At 34.6% G+C, this 17,342-nt stretch overlaps 5 protein-coding genes across 9 annotated transcripts; 4 read left to right on the top strand and 1 right to left on the bottom strand.

Annotated features, from left to right (window-relative positions):
- Nucleotides 1-302: 302 nt before the first annotated feature.
- LOC145727410 (uncharacterized) lies at nucleotides 303-4,638 on the top strand. The gene is made up of 11 exons (XM_081976961.1): nucleotides 303-781; nucleotides 835-1,008; nucleotides 1,058-1,249; nucleotides 1,307-1,429; nucleotides 1,483-1,602; nucleotides 1,656-1,850; nucleotides 1,906-2,166; nucleotides 2,229-2,471; nucleotides 2,525-2,814; nucleotides 2,875-3,135; nucleotides 3,186-4,638. The coding sequence occupies exons 2-11, from the start codon at nucleotides 858-860 to the stop codon at nucleotides 3,630-3,632; spliced, it is 2,283 nt and encodes a 760-aa protein (XP_081833087.1). The 5' UTR covers nucleotides 303-781; nucleotides 835-857; the 3' UTR covers nucleotides 3,633-4,638.
- Nucleotides 4,639-4,742: 104 nt separating this feature from the next.
- wap (DDB1 and CUL4 associated factor wap) lies at nucleotides 4,743-7,502 on the bottom strand. 2 transcript variants are annotated; one of them, XM_081976979.1, is made up of 5 exons: nucleotides 7,339-7,502; nucleotides 6,852-7,281; nucleotides 5,650-5,839; nucleotides 5,203-5,596; nucleotides 4,743-5,142 (listed from the first exon to the last, which is right to left on the bottom strand). In XM_081976979.1, exons 2-5 carry the CDS (start codon nucleotides 7,133-7,135, stop codon nucleotides 4,970-4,972), a joined length of 1,041 nt encoding a protein of 346 aa, XP_081833105.1. In that variant the 5' UTR covers nucleotides 7,136-7,281; nucleotides 7,339-7,502; the 3' UTR covers nucleotides 4,743-4,969. The 2 variants fall into 2 exon arrangements, with proteins under 2 accessions (XP_081833105.1, XP_081833104.1); XM_081976978.1 differs by having other exon boundaries at nucleotides 4,743-5,145; nucleotides 7,339-7,501.
- A 117-nt stretch (nucleotides 7,503-7,619) lies between these two features.
- On the top strand, nucleotides 7,620-10,025 carry MetRS-m (Methionyl-tRNA synthetase, mitochondrial). Its single transcript, XM_081976970.1, has 7 exons — nucleotides 7,620-7,864; nucleotides 8,126-8,406; nucleotides 8,468-8,699; nucleotides 8,753-9,014; nucleotides 9,075-9,286; nucleotides 9,340-9,534; nucleotides 9,590-10,025. Exons 1-7 carry the CDS (start codon nucleotides 7,777-7,779, stop codon nucleotides 9,985-9,987), a joined length of 1,668 nt encoding a protein of 555 aa, XP_081833096.1. The 5' UTR covers nucleotides 7,620-7,776; the 3' UTR covers nucleotides 9,988-10,025.
- A 146-nt stretch (nucleotides 10,026-10,171) lies between these two features.
- On the top strand, nucleotides 10,172-12,233 carry LOC145727422 (60 kDa lysophospholipase-like). The gene is made up of 9 exons (XM_081976977.1): nucleotides 10,172-10,617; nucleotides 10,674-10,785; nucleotides 10,841-10,952; nucleotides 11,010-11,135; nucleotides 11,185-11,395; nucleotides 11,447-11,559; nucleotides 11,614-11,799; nucleotides 11,850-11,960; nucleotides 12,011-12,233. Exons 1-9 carry the CDS (start codon nucleotides 10,536-10,538, stop codon nucleotides 12,059-12,061), a joined length of 1,104 nt encoding a protein of 367 aa, XP_081833103.1. The 5' UTR covers nucleotides 10,172-10,535; the 3' UTR covers nucleotides 12,062-12,233.
- A 258-nt stretch (nucleotides 12,234-12,491) lies between these two features.
- LOC145727409 (uncharacterized) lies at nucleotides 12,492-17,300 on the top strand. 4 transcript variants are annotated; one of them, XM_081976958.1, is made up of 16 exons: nucleotides 12,492-12,750; nucleotides 13,615-13,761; nucleotides 13,824-13,944; nucleotides 14,002-14,078; nucleotides 14,130-14,283; nucleotides 14,623-14,782; nucleotides 14,830-15,011; nucleotides 15,063-15,264; nucleotides 15,460-15,505; nucleotides 15,562-15,715; nucleotides 15,769-16,018; nucleotides 16,071-16,148; nucleotides 16,203-16,438; nucleotides 16,495-16,651; nucleotides 16,702-16,913; nucleotides 16,966-17,300. In XM_081976958.1, the coding sequence occupies exons 2-16, from the start codon at nucleotides 13,714-13,716 to the stop codon at nucleotides 17,223-17,225; spliced, it is 2,337 nt and encodes a 778-aa protein (XP_081833084.1). In that variant the 5' UTR covers nucleotides 12,492-12,750; nucleotides 13,615-13,713; the 3' UTR covers nucleotides 17,226-17,300. The 4 variants fall into 4 exon arrangements, with proteins under 4 accessions (XP_081833084.1, XP_081833083.1, XP_081833086.1 ...); XM_081976957.1 differs by having other exon boundaries at nucleotides 13,607-13,761; XM_081976960.1 differs by having other exon boundaries at nucleotides 12,495-12,670.
- Nucleotides 17,301-17,342: the final 42 nt, after the last annotated feature.

Genomic DNA, 17,342 nt, shown 5'->3' with positions numbered 1-17,342 from the left:
AATATTTCCTGTATTTTATATACACTCCAGAGTGTCCTTAATTTGATTTTGATTCACTGACAATCAGTAATTAATACAATAATACATAAAAGACTTGTATAATTACGTGATGATAATTAATGCTAACTTGTTTAATTAAATAATCTTTTTCCTTATACCAAACACTGTGAATTTAGACAATTTAGAGCATCTCTCTAACTGCAAAAGCACCTGCCTATTTTACTTGGTTTTTCCTTTTTCTTTTTCTTCTACTTCTTGTTGACTTTGTCTTTCAAATCACTTTGAATTTTTTAAGAAAAAAGTATAGACATTGTTCATACACTTCAAAAACCTATAGGATGTTCTTAAAAAAATGCTAGAAAAGCCTCAATTGAGAAAACGTTTATTTTACATCAATCAATCCTCATATTCTATTAACCCCAAATGGTTTTACTATACATACAAAATGTACGTACGAGGTAAAACAACCCATTGACACTAATAATACATAATTTATGAAGAAACACGTTTTAATTTAGGGCCTAGAATAAAAGTGCCGTTCAGTTCCATCCACGCGTATCGCAATCGATATTCCTGGCTCCAGAGTGGATTAAAATTGGGAACGCCTGCGTGATTCCAATGAGGTTTCCAGTTTGCACAAAGCAGGGCTCCAAGTTACGCCGAGTCAAAATATTTACGATTTGTTTGTACATACTACAAAACCGCACATTCATTTTAGTGTATTAAATGTGAAACAACAGTTGGTTGGTTTTCGTTTTATTATTAATTAAACTAGTTTAAGGTAAGTTGATTTTACATTACTATCAGTCAAACATAAACACACATTATCAATAGTAGTTGTTCTGTATCAAAAAACTATGTGGAATGCTGTGGTATCTGAGGATACTTCCAGTCCGGCACCATCAGCTAGGACAAAACACAGTGCCACTCTACTTGGGGAGAATGTTTACGTGTTGGGTGGTAGAAACGGTAATTTACCCCTAAAAGACTTCTGGAAATACAATTTAGGTGAGTTGTACATTAAGTCCAAACTGTATGATGTTGATTTTGTGGATAGTGTCAGGAAAATGGCAACAACTGAAGCCATCCGGCGTCCGTTTGCCTTGTCTACAGGAACATACAGCCGTGGCATATAAAGACAACATTTTTGTGTTTGGAGGTGAAGTAAGCTTCTCCAGCAGCACTGAAACCCCTTTATGGGTTTATGATGTAAAAGGAAACACTTGGAGGAAAGTGGAGACAAAACGTGGTACGTTTGGATACAACTCTAGTTTTGTTGACTTTTATTAAGTGGAATTGATTTTAGATGTTGTGGCCCCAAAAGGTCGACGTGGACATACAGCACTAGTGCATAATGGTTCTATGCTTATTTACGGTGGATACCAAGACTTAAAAGGATCTTGTGGAGAACTGTGGGCTTTCCATTTCGGTACTAAATTCACACTGAATCAAACACCTTATCACTTATTTGTTTTAATGCAGATACAGAGTCCTGGCACTTAATTTCCACAGTACCAACCAAAACCCATTCCGACCAACTACCTTCTCCAAGACACAAACACTCGGCAGTCATTCATAGCGAAGCAATGTGGATTTATGGAGGTAATTTCACTATTCTCATCCTGGATATTTGCTCCAAGATTACTTGTTTATAGGTATGACAGATTTGCAAGAACGCGGTGACTTATGGAAATGGGATCTTTACAAGAAAACTTGGTCCAATATTAAAACTAAACTAAATCCAGGTCCTTTGCACAGTCATTCTTGCTGTAAACTACCATCAACTATGATCATTTTTGGTGGTGAACGCAACGGGGAAGTTTGCAACGATCTCTGGAAGTTCAATTTTGGTATGTCTTATACGTTTAGATTATGAGATATTCTTTGCCTACGTTTGCGTTTCAGACACTGAATCATGGGAAAAAATTTCAATATCAGGACCCAAACCTCAACCACGTTCAGAAAGCCGTTCCTTCATCGTTTCCGAGCTGATTTTGAAGGGTTCCTCAAAACAATCCCTGGAAACCAGATCAAAACGAATACGAGCAAGAACTTGCAACTCAGCAGATCGAGGAAACAGACACTCTTCATATTTACCAAACAACAAGGTTGCCCCTTACGAAAACACTTACGTGTTTGAGCCTACTGAACTTAACTACACTGATGGTACTAATTTTGTTTAACCATCAGACTCTGATCGTATTTGCATGAATTGGTAAAAATTTTAGGTAGTAATTTGGCTGAAAAGTACGCCGAGCCGGGCAAGAATACAAAGTCTAGTCTGCTACAGGAAATATCAAAATTATCTCAAATTAATCTGCAACGGATTAATTCAAGATGTGGAGGATACACTGTTCTGTCAAAAGGCACAGTAACTGAAAGTACGGAAAGCTTGTTAAGGCAACATTCCTCGACTTCTCAACCTGAACCGGATTATCCATCACCTCCAAATCTTTCCACACCATGCAGAGGTAGTATAAATTTTTGTTTAAATCAAACTAAATAATCAAGAAAAATTGTGCAGGCTCGATGGTGAAATCAAAGTCAGCTTATGTGATCAAGAAAAAATACATGGACAATTCTCAGTCTTCCGACGAAGAAGTCAAGCCCGAAAAAGGTACAACTCGCAAGAAACGAGTCGATTTTGCCAGTCACGTAAACAAAATCCCTCGAGAACCAATATCAGTGCCAAATTTTACCGCTTTGACTTTGCCAACTCCAGTACTAACTCCAGTGGAAGCTTCCAAGTTGGTTTATTTGACTGACGATGAATCAGATATTGAAACTAAATTGAACAGCAGATTAAATTCCGAGGTAATTCTTCAGAATATTTATTAAATTAAGGATTTACTACGAGCAATCCGTGTGTTACAGATTAAACCATCAGTTAATCAATTGGGAGACTACGAAAGCTTGTGTCCATTGAAAAGGGGAGACAGTTACAGTTCTCATTTGGCATACGCGGATAATCCACTTTACCAGGAAGCAATTGCAGAAAAATCCCAAGAGAATGTATCTTCAACTTCCGACTATTGCAGTATAGAAACTGTGAATCGATTATCTTCCGCCAGCAATTATAGTGTCAAAACTGGCACACCTCAAGATGAGGCCACAAAAATTAAAGGAAACTTATTGGTAAGCACACTTAAATGTTGTAGGAAAAAATTTTAAAAAAAATAATTCAGAATGAAGAAACCTTTGGTTTCTGTAACCCAAACTACCTGGGACCCGCCATGAAATCAATGTTAACCACCGATGAGAAGAACCTGTTGAACTCAAATCAAGCTGTGAAGATTAAAGAAAACGACGAAGTCTTGGAACTCGTTAACTTTGACGGCATTCTGGACAGAAACACCAAAGTGGTCTACAGACAGTCATGTCGTTCTGTTAGACCTTTGAACTTGGCCCTAAATAACAAAAACGTCAAAAACAAACGCACAGACCCAGTTCGAGCACTGAGTGCAAGCAGAGCTGAACGCAACAGACAACTCCAAAAAATTCAGTTGAACGAACCAATTCGGCATGAAGACCCTTTCGTTCCTTTGTACGTGTATATAGTGGGTGGGAAAGAGCAAGGGCATGTCACGGTGTTTCAAAGGCCCCTTTCAATATGGAGGTTAAAGTTAGTTTAAACAGCACAACTTATTGCGCAAAATTATGTGCCAAAAGTATGATATCAATAGTGTGAATCAAATCATCGATAAATCTACCTGTAGGATAATCACGTGTACAAAAAATCAAAAATAGTATTACCATATACCTGCCATTTTGTTAAACACTGTAGTCAATATCGCTCAATCTGGCTAAAATTTTAAAAAGGTACAATCAAAATCCTTATCAAAAATCAAATTGTACATTTTGCAGTATTGATGCATTGATTTTATTCATGTGTTGTGTCAGATGAATAAAACTTCCTTAGTGACTACACTTGAAGAATGTGAATAAAAAATTGTCAAACGTGCCCTTTGTGCAAAAATGACATTTTTTAAATTTTTGATTGATTGTAACTTTTTTATTTGAACTCATAGATTTCACTAAAACGCCAGGATAAAAAATACTACAAATTTAAAGCGCTTTTTTGTACTTATCTGACCTAATTTATAGTCCTTTGGTATAAATATGCCCTTTGTTGTGCATTGGAACCCTCCTGGAGCAAAATTAAAAATTTGCCAAAATTGTACTTTTTGCAAAAATGACATTTTTTCAATTTTTGAATGATTGGAACTTTTTTATTTGAATTATAGATTTCACTAAAACGCCATTAGAAATAGAGGATAAAAAATACTACAAAATTCGTCCAAAATTCCGTTCAGCTACTTCGTTATTTTCAAAATTGTGTGATTAGTGTGAATTATGTAAAGAATTAAAGGTCTGTGCTAGCAAAATGCATTTACAGGTTGTATTTTACCTTAGAAAATACGGATATTTTACGATATACGGAGTTTTTTGTAATTAAATCAATGCTCTTAAAGAATACCATAGTATTTTAAGAAACAAAGTATTTTTCTTCATTGTGTGCAATATTCTTTTATGTTATTTATGATTAAATTGTAATTAGGTTAGGTCCATATATTTTAGATATGGAGTAAATTTAGTAAAAGTGTAAACTTGCAATAAATAATATAATTTTTTTCTATTTATCCGCTTTTTAAAGTTTCCTGAAACGTCGTTTTTGTTCGATTCCATTTTTTCTAAAGAAATGCAAAGGAAGGGGAAATAAATTTGAAATTGATGGTAGTCAGTTTGTATAAATACACACATAATATGCTTTTAATCTACACCACATAATATAAATAGCAAATGGATGATTGTAAGAATTACTCATTTGATAAAAATTTACATTATAATGTAACTAATCAATGTTTGACAGTAATTGAGAAATTTGGTTAGCTCCTAACCACCACATTAGAGTTTACACTAATTGTAAAAATTAGCTTAAACCTTAGCTCTAAACTAGATATAAAACAAATTACACTCGTAAAATTTCTAAAGACTTATTGTAGCAAATTGCAATCCAGTCCGGCTGCGTGGCGCCCCATTGAATCTGATTAACTTCACCCTCAGCGGCCGTGTAAGCCAAAATCGGATCTTCAATCGCCCTGGGCATTTGCTGAATGTCCCATATCAGTGCTTGATGATCATCTCCTTTAAAAATTCACGTTACAAACCAATAGACAAATATTAATATTTTTAAAGTCCTACCAGCTGTACAAATATGACAACTAGAGTGCGGTGCCCAGGCAATTCCGTTAACACACGCTCGATGATTGTTCAATCGAGCTACGGGAGTGCAAGGAACTCGAACGTCAAGAATAATTACTTCGCAAGAATCCATAGCAATCGTGGCTAAATAGTTGGGATCTTGTTTATTCCACGCCAACCTTAATAAAGGTGTGTGAGCTGGGTCTTCGTAGATGATGGTTGAATGTTCCAAATGACGTAAATCAAACATTCTCACTGATCCGTCCGCCCCTACGGACGCAAACATGTCCCGACCTCCACCAGCTCGTGAAAACGCTATATCGTATACTTCCTTATCATGAGCAATCAGTTGGGTTTTTACATGTCCAGAGACCAAGTTTACACGACCAATAACCTGAATATACCATTACAGTCAGTAACAACAAAACTTGGAAGTTTCTTCAGTACCTGTCCAGTTTCCAAACCCCAAATTGTACAAGTTGTATCTATGGAAGAAGTACCAACTAAGTTAGGGTCAACTTCATTCCAATCGAAACTGGTAAGAGGAGCACAGAAATCGGAGTTTTTATTGTTATTCAAAACGCATTCTAGACGGGTGTCCGGATCTGAAGCTCGCCAAACGCGGAGATAATCCCCACTAAAAATTAGTTGTATTTAGGACTATTTAAGAAAAAATAAGTTAGGACAATGTAAATGTTTACTCTGAATCATAAAGAATAACACACTGCCCTAAATTAAGGTTAGTATACTGTAAGCACTGCATTGCTCATCGGCATTTGGAAAATCAGTTGGGTTTACTCTTATGACTATACTGACTTTCATATGGAGCTCAAAGACTTCCAAGACCCAAAACAAAATTCAAACCTACATAAACCATGAAAATAAGTAAAATATTTCAGAAACTGAAAATCCATGAAATCTTACAAAAATGACCTTGTTCAGAATTATGTTGAGCCAAAACTGGTATCTCTAGCTCTTCACATTTCCAAGATATCAAAATTTCAAAAGGTAATTAAAATCGCCTCTAATACTCATTCTTGGTGAAGAGAAGAATTGGAACCCTTCTGAAGCAGAATAAAAAATTGACATAATTGCACTTTTTTACAAAAAATTACATTTTTCCAATTTTTTAAAGGTTTTTTGACAAATTTCACCTAATATAAGGTACCAAAAACAAAAAGAACATTGAACCCAATTCTGACCTTTGACAGTCCAAAACTGTAAAAATATAAAAATAAACTGAAAAAGACTCTATCAAGTAATGAAAAGAAGTAGTCCATCTTCACACAGTAGAGTTGTAGTGTAAGTTTAAACAAAAAGCACAAAATCATTCTCCACAAAATCCAAAAGATTTCATGGAGAAAATTTTTTTTGTGGAGATTGACTTTGTGTTTCTTGCTTAAACTTAATCTATCAAGTAATGTTCAGACAAGACCATGAAAGTCCATAGAACCTTTCTGATTGAGAAAGGTTTTTAAAAAAGTTTAAAATCTTGAAAATGGGTTTAAACTTTGTTAGAAAATCAAAATGCATGAAGTATACAAGCCTTTCTATTATGAACCTTAACTGAAACATAGAATAAGATTCAAATTCAGCCAACTTAAACCAAACTAGTTGAAGTCAACTTAAGAAAAATCATTTAGTCTTACCTTGTAGCTAATAAATCTGGAAATATCCCTTTACTATCTGGTATCCACATGATTTTAGTAGTGGGATAAGGATGCTCAAACGTATTTTTAGCTGTAAATTCGCTAGTCTCTTCATCCAGTGACACAATCTGAACTTTATTATTGTATTCTTCCACAAAGCTTCCCAATGCCAACCTGAACCTCTTGTCAGGTCTTACTGACCAATTCATACTGTATAAGGGCCATGGTGCAATATATTTGTAAATCTCCTTTCGTTTACCCGTAACAGTACCAGAGTGTGCCATTTTTATGGTTTGTTATGTTGTTAACTGGGACAATGTGGACTGAAAACAGTGCTGTGACTGGCAGTCACATTTATAAAGTATTCTGCTTTTTCACCTTCATATAGCTATTTCTGAATATAGAACTTGCAAAGTACATTGGCCACACGCTATAAAAGTAACTGAAATTAGATCAATTTTTGGGAAGTCATTAAAAATATACTTACAAAAATTCAGGGACTCTGGCTCAAGGGAATATCCTGCAGTGCTGAATTTTTGGGGCAACCACTACTACAACACTTTTCACGATCAATAACACATGATTTGTTTGTGAACAACTCGATTTTAAGTGAAAATACAACCGGAAAATACTAAATATTATTATTATTACTAAGCAAAAGAAAAACAAAACTGAACAACTTCACATCAATCAATTTGTTTGACAGCGCGTTTTATTGATCAGCTGAAGTAATGAAAAAGATGAGAAGAAGAAATGGCAACAGACACATAACCTCAATTTAGGATTTTCAATTTTGAAAGATTTTTATTTTAAATTAAAAGCTGAAATACTTTAGATTTTGTGTAAGTGTAAATTTCAAAGAACTAGAATTGAGTACATTTTAAAGTTTTATATAGAATTTACACTTTTTAATTGATAGAAAAAAATGTCTTGGAAAAATTTTCATATGGTAAAAAGGTACTTTTCAGGAAAGTCACCCTATGTAACAACACCCATATATTACGTAAATGCTGGTAAGTCCCAAATACTACTTAAAGCAAACAAATAATTTAAAATTACTTATTACAATTGGATTGGAAGTCTTGAAATAATCCATCCTGATCCTGGATACCATTTAATGGATTTTAGGGGGTTTGGTAATTAAAGACAATGTTATTGCTAGATTTAATAACCAACAAACCTCTAAAAACCTTTATTCCAGTAAATTTAATCATTATTTTAGTGTGAAATAATAATTTGCCTTAATATGGTAGTTCAACATAGACATTTTTTAGAACCCCACATTGGCCACTTGTACAGTTCTGTCATTGCTGACGCAATTAAGCGGTGGAACCAACTAATCCAAAGTGACGTCAAAGTAGTACTGTCTACTGGCACTGATGAGCATGGAACTAAAATCCAACGTTCTGCCAAATCACACAACACAACAGTTGAAACCTATTGCCAAGAAATCTCCTCAAAGTACCGGCTAATGGCCGATGCATTTAATATTTCATATACGGATTTTATTAGAACTAGCGAAAATCGGCACAAGTTGTCAGTACAACAGTTTTGGGTGAGAATTGGCAATCATTTTTGGAATAGTAATAACTATATGAATTACCATCATTATTCAGACACAATTGGCAAAAAAGGACTTGATATACAAATCCACTTATGAAGGATGGTATTGTGTGTCTGATGAAACTTTTTTAAGTGACTCACAATTGTGTGAAATTGAGAAAGATGGGAAAAAAGTTTTAGTGTCAGCTGATAGCAAACATCCTGTAGAGTGGAGTGAAGAGTCAAACTATATTTTTCGGCTCAGCTCGTTTAAACAGGATTTATTAGCATGGTTAAGGGACCATGGTGTGTTTTGTTCAGTGTTAAATTACACCACTTTTAATTTGAGGAACTTTTAGGGTCTGCTATTGTTCCTAAGAAATTTTATAAAATATTACTGGATATAATCCACTCAGAGGATGCTTTATCTGATATATCAATATCTAGGCCTTCATCAAGGGTGTATTGGGGTATTCCAGTGCCTGATGATCCCGACCAGTCAATTTATGTCTGGTTTGATGCCCTTGTCAACTACCTTACAGTGGCGGGATATTCTCAAAATTCAGATTTTAAAAATGTGTGGCCACCTGATGTTCAGGTGATAGGCAAAGATATATTAAAGTGAGCTTTGATGTTTATATGAAATTGGGGTTTTTAAGATAAAAAACCCTTAGATTTTAGATTTCACGGTGTTTATTGGCCGGCGTTTTTAATGGCGGCTGGTTTAGACCCTCCTAAATGTATATTGTGTCACTCACATTGGACTGTTGATGGAGAAAAAATGTCGAAATCTAAAGGAAACATCGTAAATCCCATGAACAAGTTAACTACTTACACTGCGGATGGTTTGCGATATTTTCTCCTAAGAGACGGAGTGAATCACAGTGATGGAAGTAGGCGTCAATTGTCTTTAACCTATTCTAATAATTAATAAGTAATATACTAGATTACAGCGATACTAAAATTGTAAGGCTACTGAATGCTGAATTGGCTGATACACTAGGAAATTTACTGAGCAGGTGTTGTGGCAAGTCTTTAAATCCAGAACAAAATGTGCCGGCAATTGACAGTGAAGCTTTCAGCGAGATTTCCTGTTTAGACGTCACTAAAAAACTATTATCTGACATTGAAGAACTTCCAAGTAGCTAATTCAGTAACAATATCAGTAAAAACATATTTAAATTAACTATTTTTAGGTATTTGCCAAAGCCACTACAGGGAATACAATTTTTATAAAGCGGGGGAGGCAATAATAACTTGTTTACATTCGGCAAATTTGTTCTTCGAAACCCTTAAACCATGGGAGCTGAAAAAGAGCCCCGAAAAAATCGATGAGCTCAGGGTGGTTTTGCATTTAGCGATGGAGTCTTTGCGCGTTTCCGCTATTTTACTGCAACCCTTAGTGCCCAATATTAGTCAACAGTTGCTGAATAAACTAAATGTTCCAGAAAACAAACGATATTTTAAAGATTTAGGGACGTTTTCTTGGAATGATGAAGGGTTTAAGACCAGACCTTTAAGTGCAGAATCGACTGTTGTGTTTAAAAGAATTATTGGATCAGGGGAGGATGCTAGGAAACGATCCCTGCAATAATTATCATATTCGACTCATTAAAAAAAGTTTTTTTTTAATTCGGTGTTTGATTCCCTACTTTTCGCCTTTTTACCATAAAAAGAAAATGAGTAGGCGTAACTGTATGCGTATTTGACGATTTTCGGCGACGCGCCGAATTATTTTCTGCCAGTTCGCTTTTACACGTTTACCCCCGTCAATCTTCTTTGTCCTGGCTTGTATTGATTTTTAGGGAAGTTAACAGGTGTTTGTACAGGAGCGTGATACTCAAACAAATTAGAAAAATCGGCAATTACCTGTTTGTTGGTTCTAAACCTTTCAATAGGCAAATCAGGTAAGATTTCAGGAACTACTTGCTAAAATACTAAATAAATAAGAGTGGTCAAAGCTTAGAAAGTCAAATTTTATTTCTTTAAGAGTGATAAATATTAATTTTAGTAACACTATTTTTGCGTCCAGTTTAGTGGCTAAGAAAGTGATTTTAATGACCACAACAAATTAGTGACTTCCCAGTTTTAGAACAATATAACAACATTTTTATTAGTAGAAAATCATCAACAAGCGCAATCATGGTTGATTCGACTGAATTGCGCAAAGTGCTGGTTTTGTACACTGGAGGTACTGTGGGCATGAAAAGAAATCATCAGGGAGGTAATTATTATTAAACCATCAGTGCTACTGCGTGTAAAACTACAATTTTTTTTTAGTTTTGGTACCGGCACCGGATGTTCTAACCAGCAAAATTAAAACTTGCCAAGAACTCCACGATCCTGACTTAGCTCGAATTTATTCCATTCGTAATCACGAACTTATCACTAAGTAAAATGAACCTTTTTTCATTTTTGCTGCACTTATTAATGTACGGTTTTTTAAGAGTTACGTCCAGTAATAAGGCTATTGCTTACCAAATAAGAGAATACCATCCTTTGCTCGATTCAAGTAACATGACACCCAAAGAATGGGTAATAATTGCTAAAAACATTGAGGTATACCTTGAATGAAACTTTACAGTCCACCGTATTCGAATAACGTAACATTTTTAGGAAAACTACAACGAATTTGATGGGTTCGTAGTACTAAATGGTACCGACACTTTGGCTTTCACTTCATCAGCGTTATCGTTTATGTTTAAAAACCTTCACAAACCGATTATTGTCACTGGAGCACAGGTACTGCGCATAACTATATCAGTCCAAAACTGACCAATTTTCTATCTAGATACCAATATTTGAGAATCCAAGCGACGCAAAAAATAACTTTCTTACTTCTTTAATGTTTGCCAGTTGCTTGGATATTCCAGAAGTTTGTGTGTTTTTTGCCAACAAACTTATGCGCGGAAATCGGGTGCGGAAAATGCATACTTACCATATTGACTGTTTTGAAACGCCAAACTATCCTCTCTTAGCTGAAACAGGGTTTTATACCAAAAGTAAGTTATTTGATAAAATATGAATTTCTGTGATTTTTGGAAAAATTTCAGTTTACCGACAAAACATTTTATCAAAAAACGAACGAGGACCGTTAATTGTTCACACAAACTTATGCGAATCGGTTGGAATGTTGTACATGTTTCCTACCTTAACGAGAACCCAGGTGAATTCAGGGTAATTTTCAATTTTTCCAATGATTTCACTGTAACTATTACAGCTACTGTCATTTTTGGAACCGACCTTAGAAGGTGTGGTTCTACTAACTTTTGGTTCCGGAAACATTCCCTCACACAGACAAGATTTACTTGAGGTATTGAGGAACGCTGTAGGACGTGGAGTTACCCTAGTCAACGTCTCCCAATGTGTTAAAGGATCAGTTAGTTTCAGCTACGAAACTGGCAAGGTACAATCAGTTATAATGTTAGTCAAACCTATTGAAGTGATTTTTTTTAGTGTATGGAGGAAATAGGTATAATACCCTGTTATGATATGACACCAGAAGCTGCCTACGCAAAACTGGTTGTTGTTTGTGGCATGACTGCTCAATCAGAGGAGAGAGCTGAGGTATTTTAGTATACTTTTTAACTTGTAAGTTTGAGACTGATTTGTTCCAGCTAATGAGGCAAGTATTCCGTGGAGAGATGACCATTCAACATATCAATTAATGTTTTTTTGTGTGTTTTAAATGTACTGCCCATGACGTAGTCTTAAATTGTCTTATTAATTAATAAAAAAGATACAAAAAAATTCCTTCCATTAGATTTGGGATTATCCTGTTTAAATGTTTTTATGGTAAAAATATGTATGAATGTAATAATAAATATTGTTTATATCTAATTTAGAACAATTTTACTAAACCACACATAATGCGAAAGAGGGTAGTTCCCAAATCGAACAATTTCGAACGAAACAAATTAAACCATATGATGTTTTTATCATTATATAGCCTTAACGTAAGTCAATATGAACATTCGGCTAGTTAATTAGCCTGTACATATAATTTAATTCGTCTGGATGCGATGAACCAATCACATAAATCGGTTACCTATATTATCAATGATCGATTAAGTGCTATTTCGTTTAGCTTATCAAGTAGAGTGGCGCTGTTTCAGTCTTCTCTTGAACGTGGACATCTCGTACAACGCGATTTCTGTTGATTTTTGCATTAGTGACGCTCGTCTCGAGCCAAGAACGTCGCAGATTACAGTGCCTTGGAACTGTTATATACGAAAAAAATCAGTTATGTACAGTTTTGTTAATTACTCACAAGATTTGTAAGTAATAAGTGAATCGTCACTTTATAAGGTTATAAACGCGCAAATAAGCTAGTTTATTTAATTGGAAAATACAAAAGGTAACGACTTTTATCTTATCAGCTTTAATTATACGTCTAAAAAAATTTACCGATTACCTATATCACAATAGACTGTCTTAAATTGCTTTGTCAAATTTTAAGTAAATATTATTATATAAATTTCTTCTAAAAGTTTGATTCACTTTAACAAAGGTAATACTACTAAGTATTTTTGCTTTAGTTGACAAAACCATTTTACTTTTATTGGTACACACATACAAAAACAAAACAATAATCTCTTTTCGGCTTCACCAACAACACTATAATACCCATGGAGCGTATAAATTATTTGATGTCAACGACAATATTGATACTAATGCTGAATTAATTATCTACAGTAATACGAACCCTTATTAAGGGTAAACAATGTGCAAAACACTAATATGAAACTAATTAATAACACACGCTATTAAGCCATGGCGTAGTAAGTGGTAATTTATTAACCAAGTGACAGATGGGTGTAAGGTTTACTACGGATGAAAGGAAAAGGAATACAAGAGGTGTTGTTAATGAACCAATTTAATAAAAATAAGCATTTGCTTATACCTACATATACCCTCAAATACTTTTAATATATTAAAATACTAGAAACGGCTACAAAATTCGTCTCTGTAGCTCTTGAAGTTTTCTCAGATATTACAATTCTTAAAAAAAAAACATCAGAGAAAGTCAAATAGAATTACTTGATTATGACAGTTTTTTCCATTAAGTTGCCTGTAAGACATGTGGACTACTAAATTTAGCCCACATGTGCGGCATTTGATTAAAACCCAGGACAGTTTATGACTGATACCAAACTCAAACTATACCTACATTTTGCTGCAATGCGTTTATTTTAACTCATTAATTATTGCAGCATTTTAGATAAAATGAAGATCCTTCAAATGAGGATAAGACGCACCGAAAGAAATTACCACTATGACTGATTTGTTACAAGAATTTCAGATCGACCTATAAACGGAAATGCTTTATCGCATTATTTTTATCCTTCCAGTGTTCTTTACAAATAAGGTGAGCAAATAGATTGACAACGAAATTTGCTAATTAACCTGTTTTTATCGAACGTATTTTAGGCGCTCATCGTTTCAAGTGAATTTTGTGATCAATCAAACTTGCTAAACGATGTGGAAGTGAACCCTTTTATAGATGAAAATAGGTATATTAGATTAAACATATCTTGGGGAGAACAAGCAGGTCAGTTACTTCAGATTTTAGTTACACACGTAACTTTCACACCGATTTTTTTTATAGAAAACTTTACTAACTTCGATTTAGACATAGACACAAACTGCAGTGCCTTGTATGGAAGCCGAAATATACCTGTAGAGGTACAGTTGCACGTAAATCTAAAAGTACTTCAGTACTAAGTATATTTTTAGTTTCATTACATCATTGTACCTGATATGGAAAGGCTTAAACACCCAGCCGAACCCTTACTACATGGCTGCAGCTACAGTTTTGAGTTTTCTACAGTAATTGCCTTTCCTAATCAAACTTGTCTGTTAACTCAAGTTGCCAATTACCGAATCGCAGGTAAGATAGTGTCTTCAACATAAGTAGCCACTTATGGCAGTTTTATTTTTACTGTACACAAATAAAACGTGTTCAAATGTCAAGATTTTTCATTTTAATTATTATGTTGCTTATCGTATTAATTACATCGGTGTTTTTAATGTTTCCCTATGAAATATCCAAGATAGCATTATGTTTTCTGTTTATCATAAGACCATGTACTTGTCTATTATATTTATACAATACAAAATTATTGTCAATAACATTTTTAGACATTTTATTAAACATGGAAGTACGTATATTTTACACACACAAAATTGCAGTAATTCTTGTATAATCCAAAATTTGTCTTTATTCTAGAGTGTGTTGAGAAAATATGTGACTGCAGCGTTGCTACATCACCCTTTGAATATTTTTTCCATCGAGTTAATCAAGATGATGGTACTTACGAAATCAATTTCAATAAGACTGATAGTATAGACGATTTTACCGTAGCAAAAGTATTTAATAAAATATGGATGTAAGTACACAAGTTTGTTGTTGCTTTGTTTAATGCTGAATTTTTAGCACAAGTATGACAGTTAATCAAACTGTAATTTTAATACATCCCGACCAATTGGAATTCGACAACGCCAAAGATGTAGTTTACTTAAAGTTCCCTAATTTGATTCTTGATCAGGACTATATGGTGCATATCGATTTAGTAGCAGATCGATGCGAGTATCATTCGTTTTTCAAACTGGACCGAAGTAAGATTGATCTGATCGTGAAAGAAAATATTTAAAATATTTTTTCAACAGGAAATCATGTGCCAACGAAAAAAATACTAGTGCGTCAATCCATAATTTACGTGCTGCTAGTCTCGGTGCTGCTTTTAATACTTCTACTCGTTACGTTGAAACGAAATCCCAAATTACAGGCCAAGATAAAAAGTTACCTTCCCTTTAGGAAAACATCCATTGATCCACCTACTGGGTCAACGGATTTAGTTATGAAAATGAGGTAAAAGTTAGAAGTTTATTTTAAGTCGGCTGTTCAAAAAGTCCTAAATCAGCAAAATTGCATGCTGTATATCTGGATTTAGCTCTGAAAGTACCATATTTATTAAAGCTTATTACAAGACTCAGTTTAATCAAAGTTGAAAGATTGTTTATCAAATCAATTAACAACTCGTATTTACGAAAGTATATATTTCAGGAAAGAAGTTATTAATACTCAATATACACCTTTGGAATTTGTGCAGGTTTGTATTAAAAATTCACTGTATAACGATTTGTTAGTGCAATTTCCTTCAAGCAGAACTCTTCCAAAGTGGATTATTTTGAAATCCCAAGAAATAAAATTATCTTAAGAGGCGAATTGGGCGGAGGCGCTTTCGGTAAAGTTTACAAAGCCGACGTTTACGATATCAACAACTCGAACTATATTCAAGCAGCTGTCAAAAAACCTTTTGGTAAGAATTTTTTGTAGTTTGTTTAAAATGAATGCTAGACTTGTCTTTAATAGAAAATGCCCCTTCAACTGAAATATCGGACTTTTTGGACGAAATAGCGACAATGAAAAAAATCGTGGAACACGGCGGACATCAAAACGTGATCAAATTATTGGGCTGCGTGACTTTGGGACAACCCTACATCATGGTTATGGAACTTGCACCTTGTGGATCGTTAAAATCCTACCTCACTGGCCTGAGAAAGCAACTGGAAGAAAAAACTAGGATGGGAGCAATTCGAGATCAAAGGCATTTTTTCCCTGAGTATGTTTTAACAATTTCACCAGCAATTTGGTGGTAAACTGTATTTTTGCAGCAATATGATACTGGATCAATTTTTGCCAAATCAGACTGCAGATTCTGAGAAACTAAAATATACACATTTAGTTTTTAAGTGAGTTTTTTCTATGCTTGAAAAATGAAATTGCATGTAATAACAATTTTGTAGTGATTATACAGGAAGTACGGCGAGCACGTCCGAATCAAATTCGTACGTTACTCCAGACAGTCCACAGACTCCAAGCACTCCCGGATCAACAGAAACCAATTTGCCAATAACAAAAAGAAAACCAAAATTGAGGAAAAACTTCGATCAAACCAAGTTACTGCCAACTTGTTTGGGTCAATATTCTCCATTGACCCCAAATTCAAACCGTTCTAGTGGGTTACCGTCTGTTACAGAAAGTATAGTTAATTCAAAACTAATTTAAACACAAAACTATATCTATAGTGTTTCGTAGCTCTTTTGACTTCTTTGGAAACCACTCCTATCACCCCTGCTAATTTAAAAGCTGGAGAAGCCGTCAGGCCCATAATTTCTAGTGAAAAATTACAAAACTTTGCCCTGCAAATAGCTAATGGAATGGCATTTCTAGAAAGCCTAAATATCACTCATAGGTAAGTCAACCAAACAGTAAAATTACAAAAGAACATAAAAAACCTTTCAGAGATTTGGCTACCAGAAACATTTTACTAAACCAAGAAGGTGTATTGAAAATTTCGGATTTTGGAATGGCACGTGCTGGTGTTTACGTGAACAGTATACAAAAACGCCAACCGTTAAGATGGATGGCTCCTGAAGCCATTGAAAAACGAACGTGCAATAATAAAACGGATGTTTGGTCTTTTGGAGTGGTTTTATGGGAAATAGGAAGTCTGGGTAAGTCCACTCATTGTTGCTCAAGCTTTTCTACTGATAAGTTTTATTGTAGGAGGTTTCCCTTACAAAGAGTTAAGCAACGACCAAGTAATTGCCTTCGTTTTACAAGGTAAACGGTTAGAAAGACCGGAAAGTTGTACGGATCAATTGTACGAGCTTATGTTGCGTTGTTGGCAAACTTGTCCCGAAAATCGTCCGCAATTCGCAGATATATCCAGGCAATTAGATGTGGATAATGCAAAATTATACGTTGATTTCGGTGAAACGTTATCCGAATGTGATAATTCAACTCAGTCTACTGAGAACGCTTAATGTCAGAAAGTAGGTTAGTAGAATATGTGTACCTCTTTGTAAGAAGTAAATAATTTTTGTATGATAAGTAGAAAACATGTTTTTTTTTTCAAAAACTTGTTATGTAAATTGGAGAGT

Source organism: Ips typographus, linkage group LG4 (genome assembly GCF_016097725.1).
Source record: "Ips typographus isolate SLU linkage group LG4, UJ_Ityp_2.0, whole genome shotgun sequence".
In the NCBI taxonomy this organism is placed as follows: domain Eukaryota; kingdom Metazoa; phylum Arthropoda; class Insecta; order Coleoptera; family Curculionidae; genus Ips; species Ips typographus.
The sequence above is the reverse complement of the archived record's forward strand: the minus strand, read 5'-3'. Positions and strand labels throughout refer to the sequence as shown.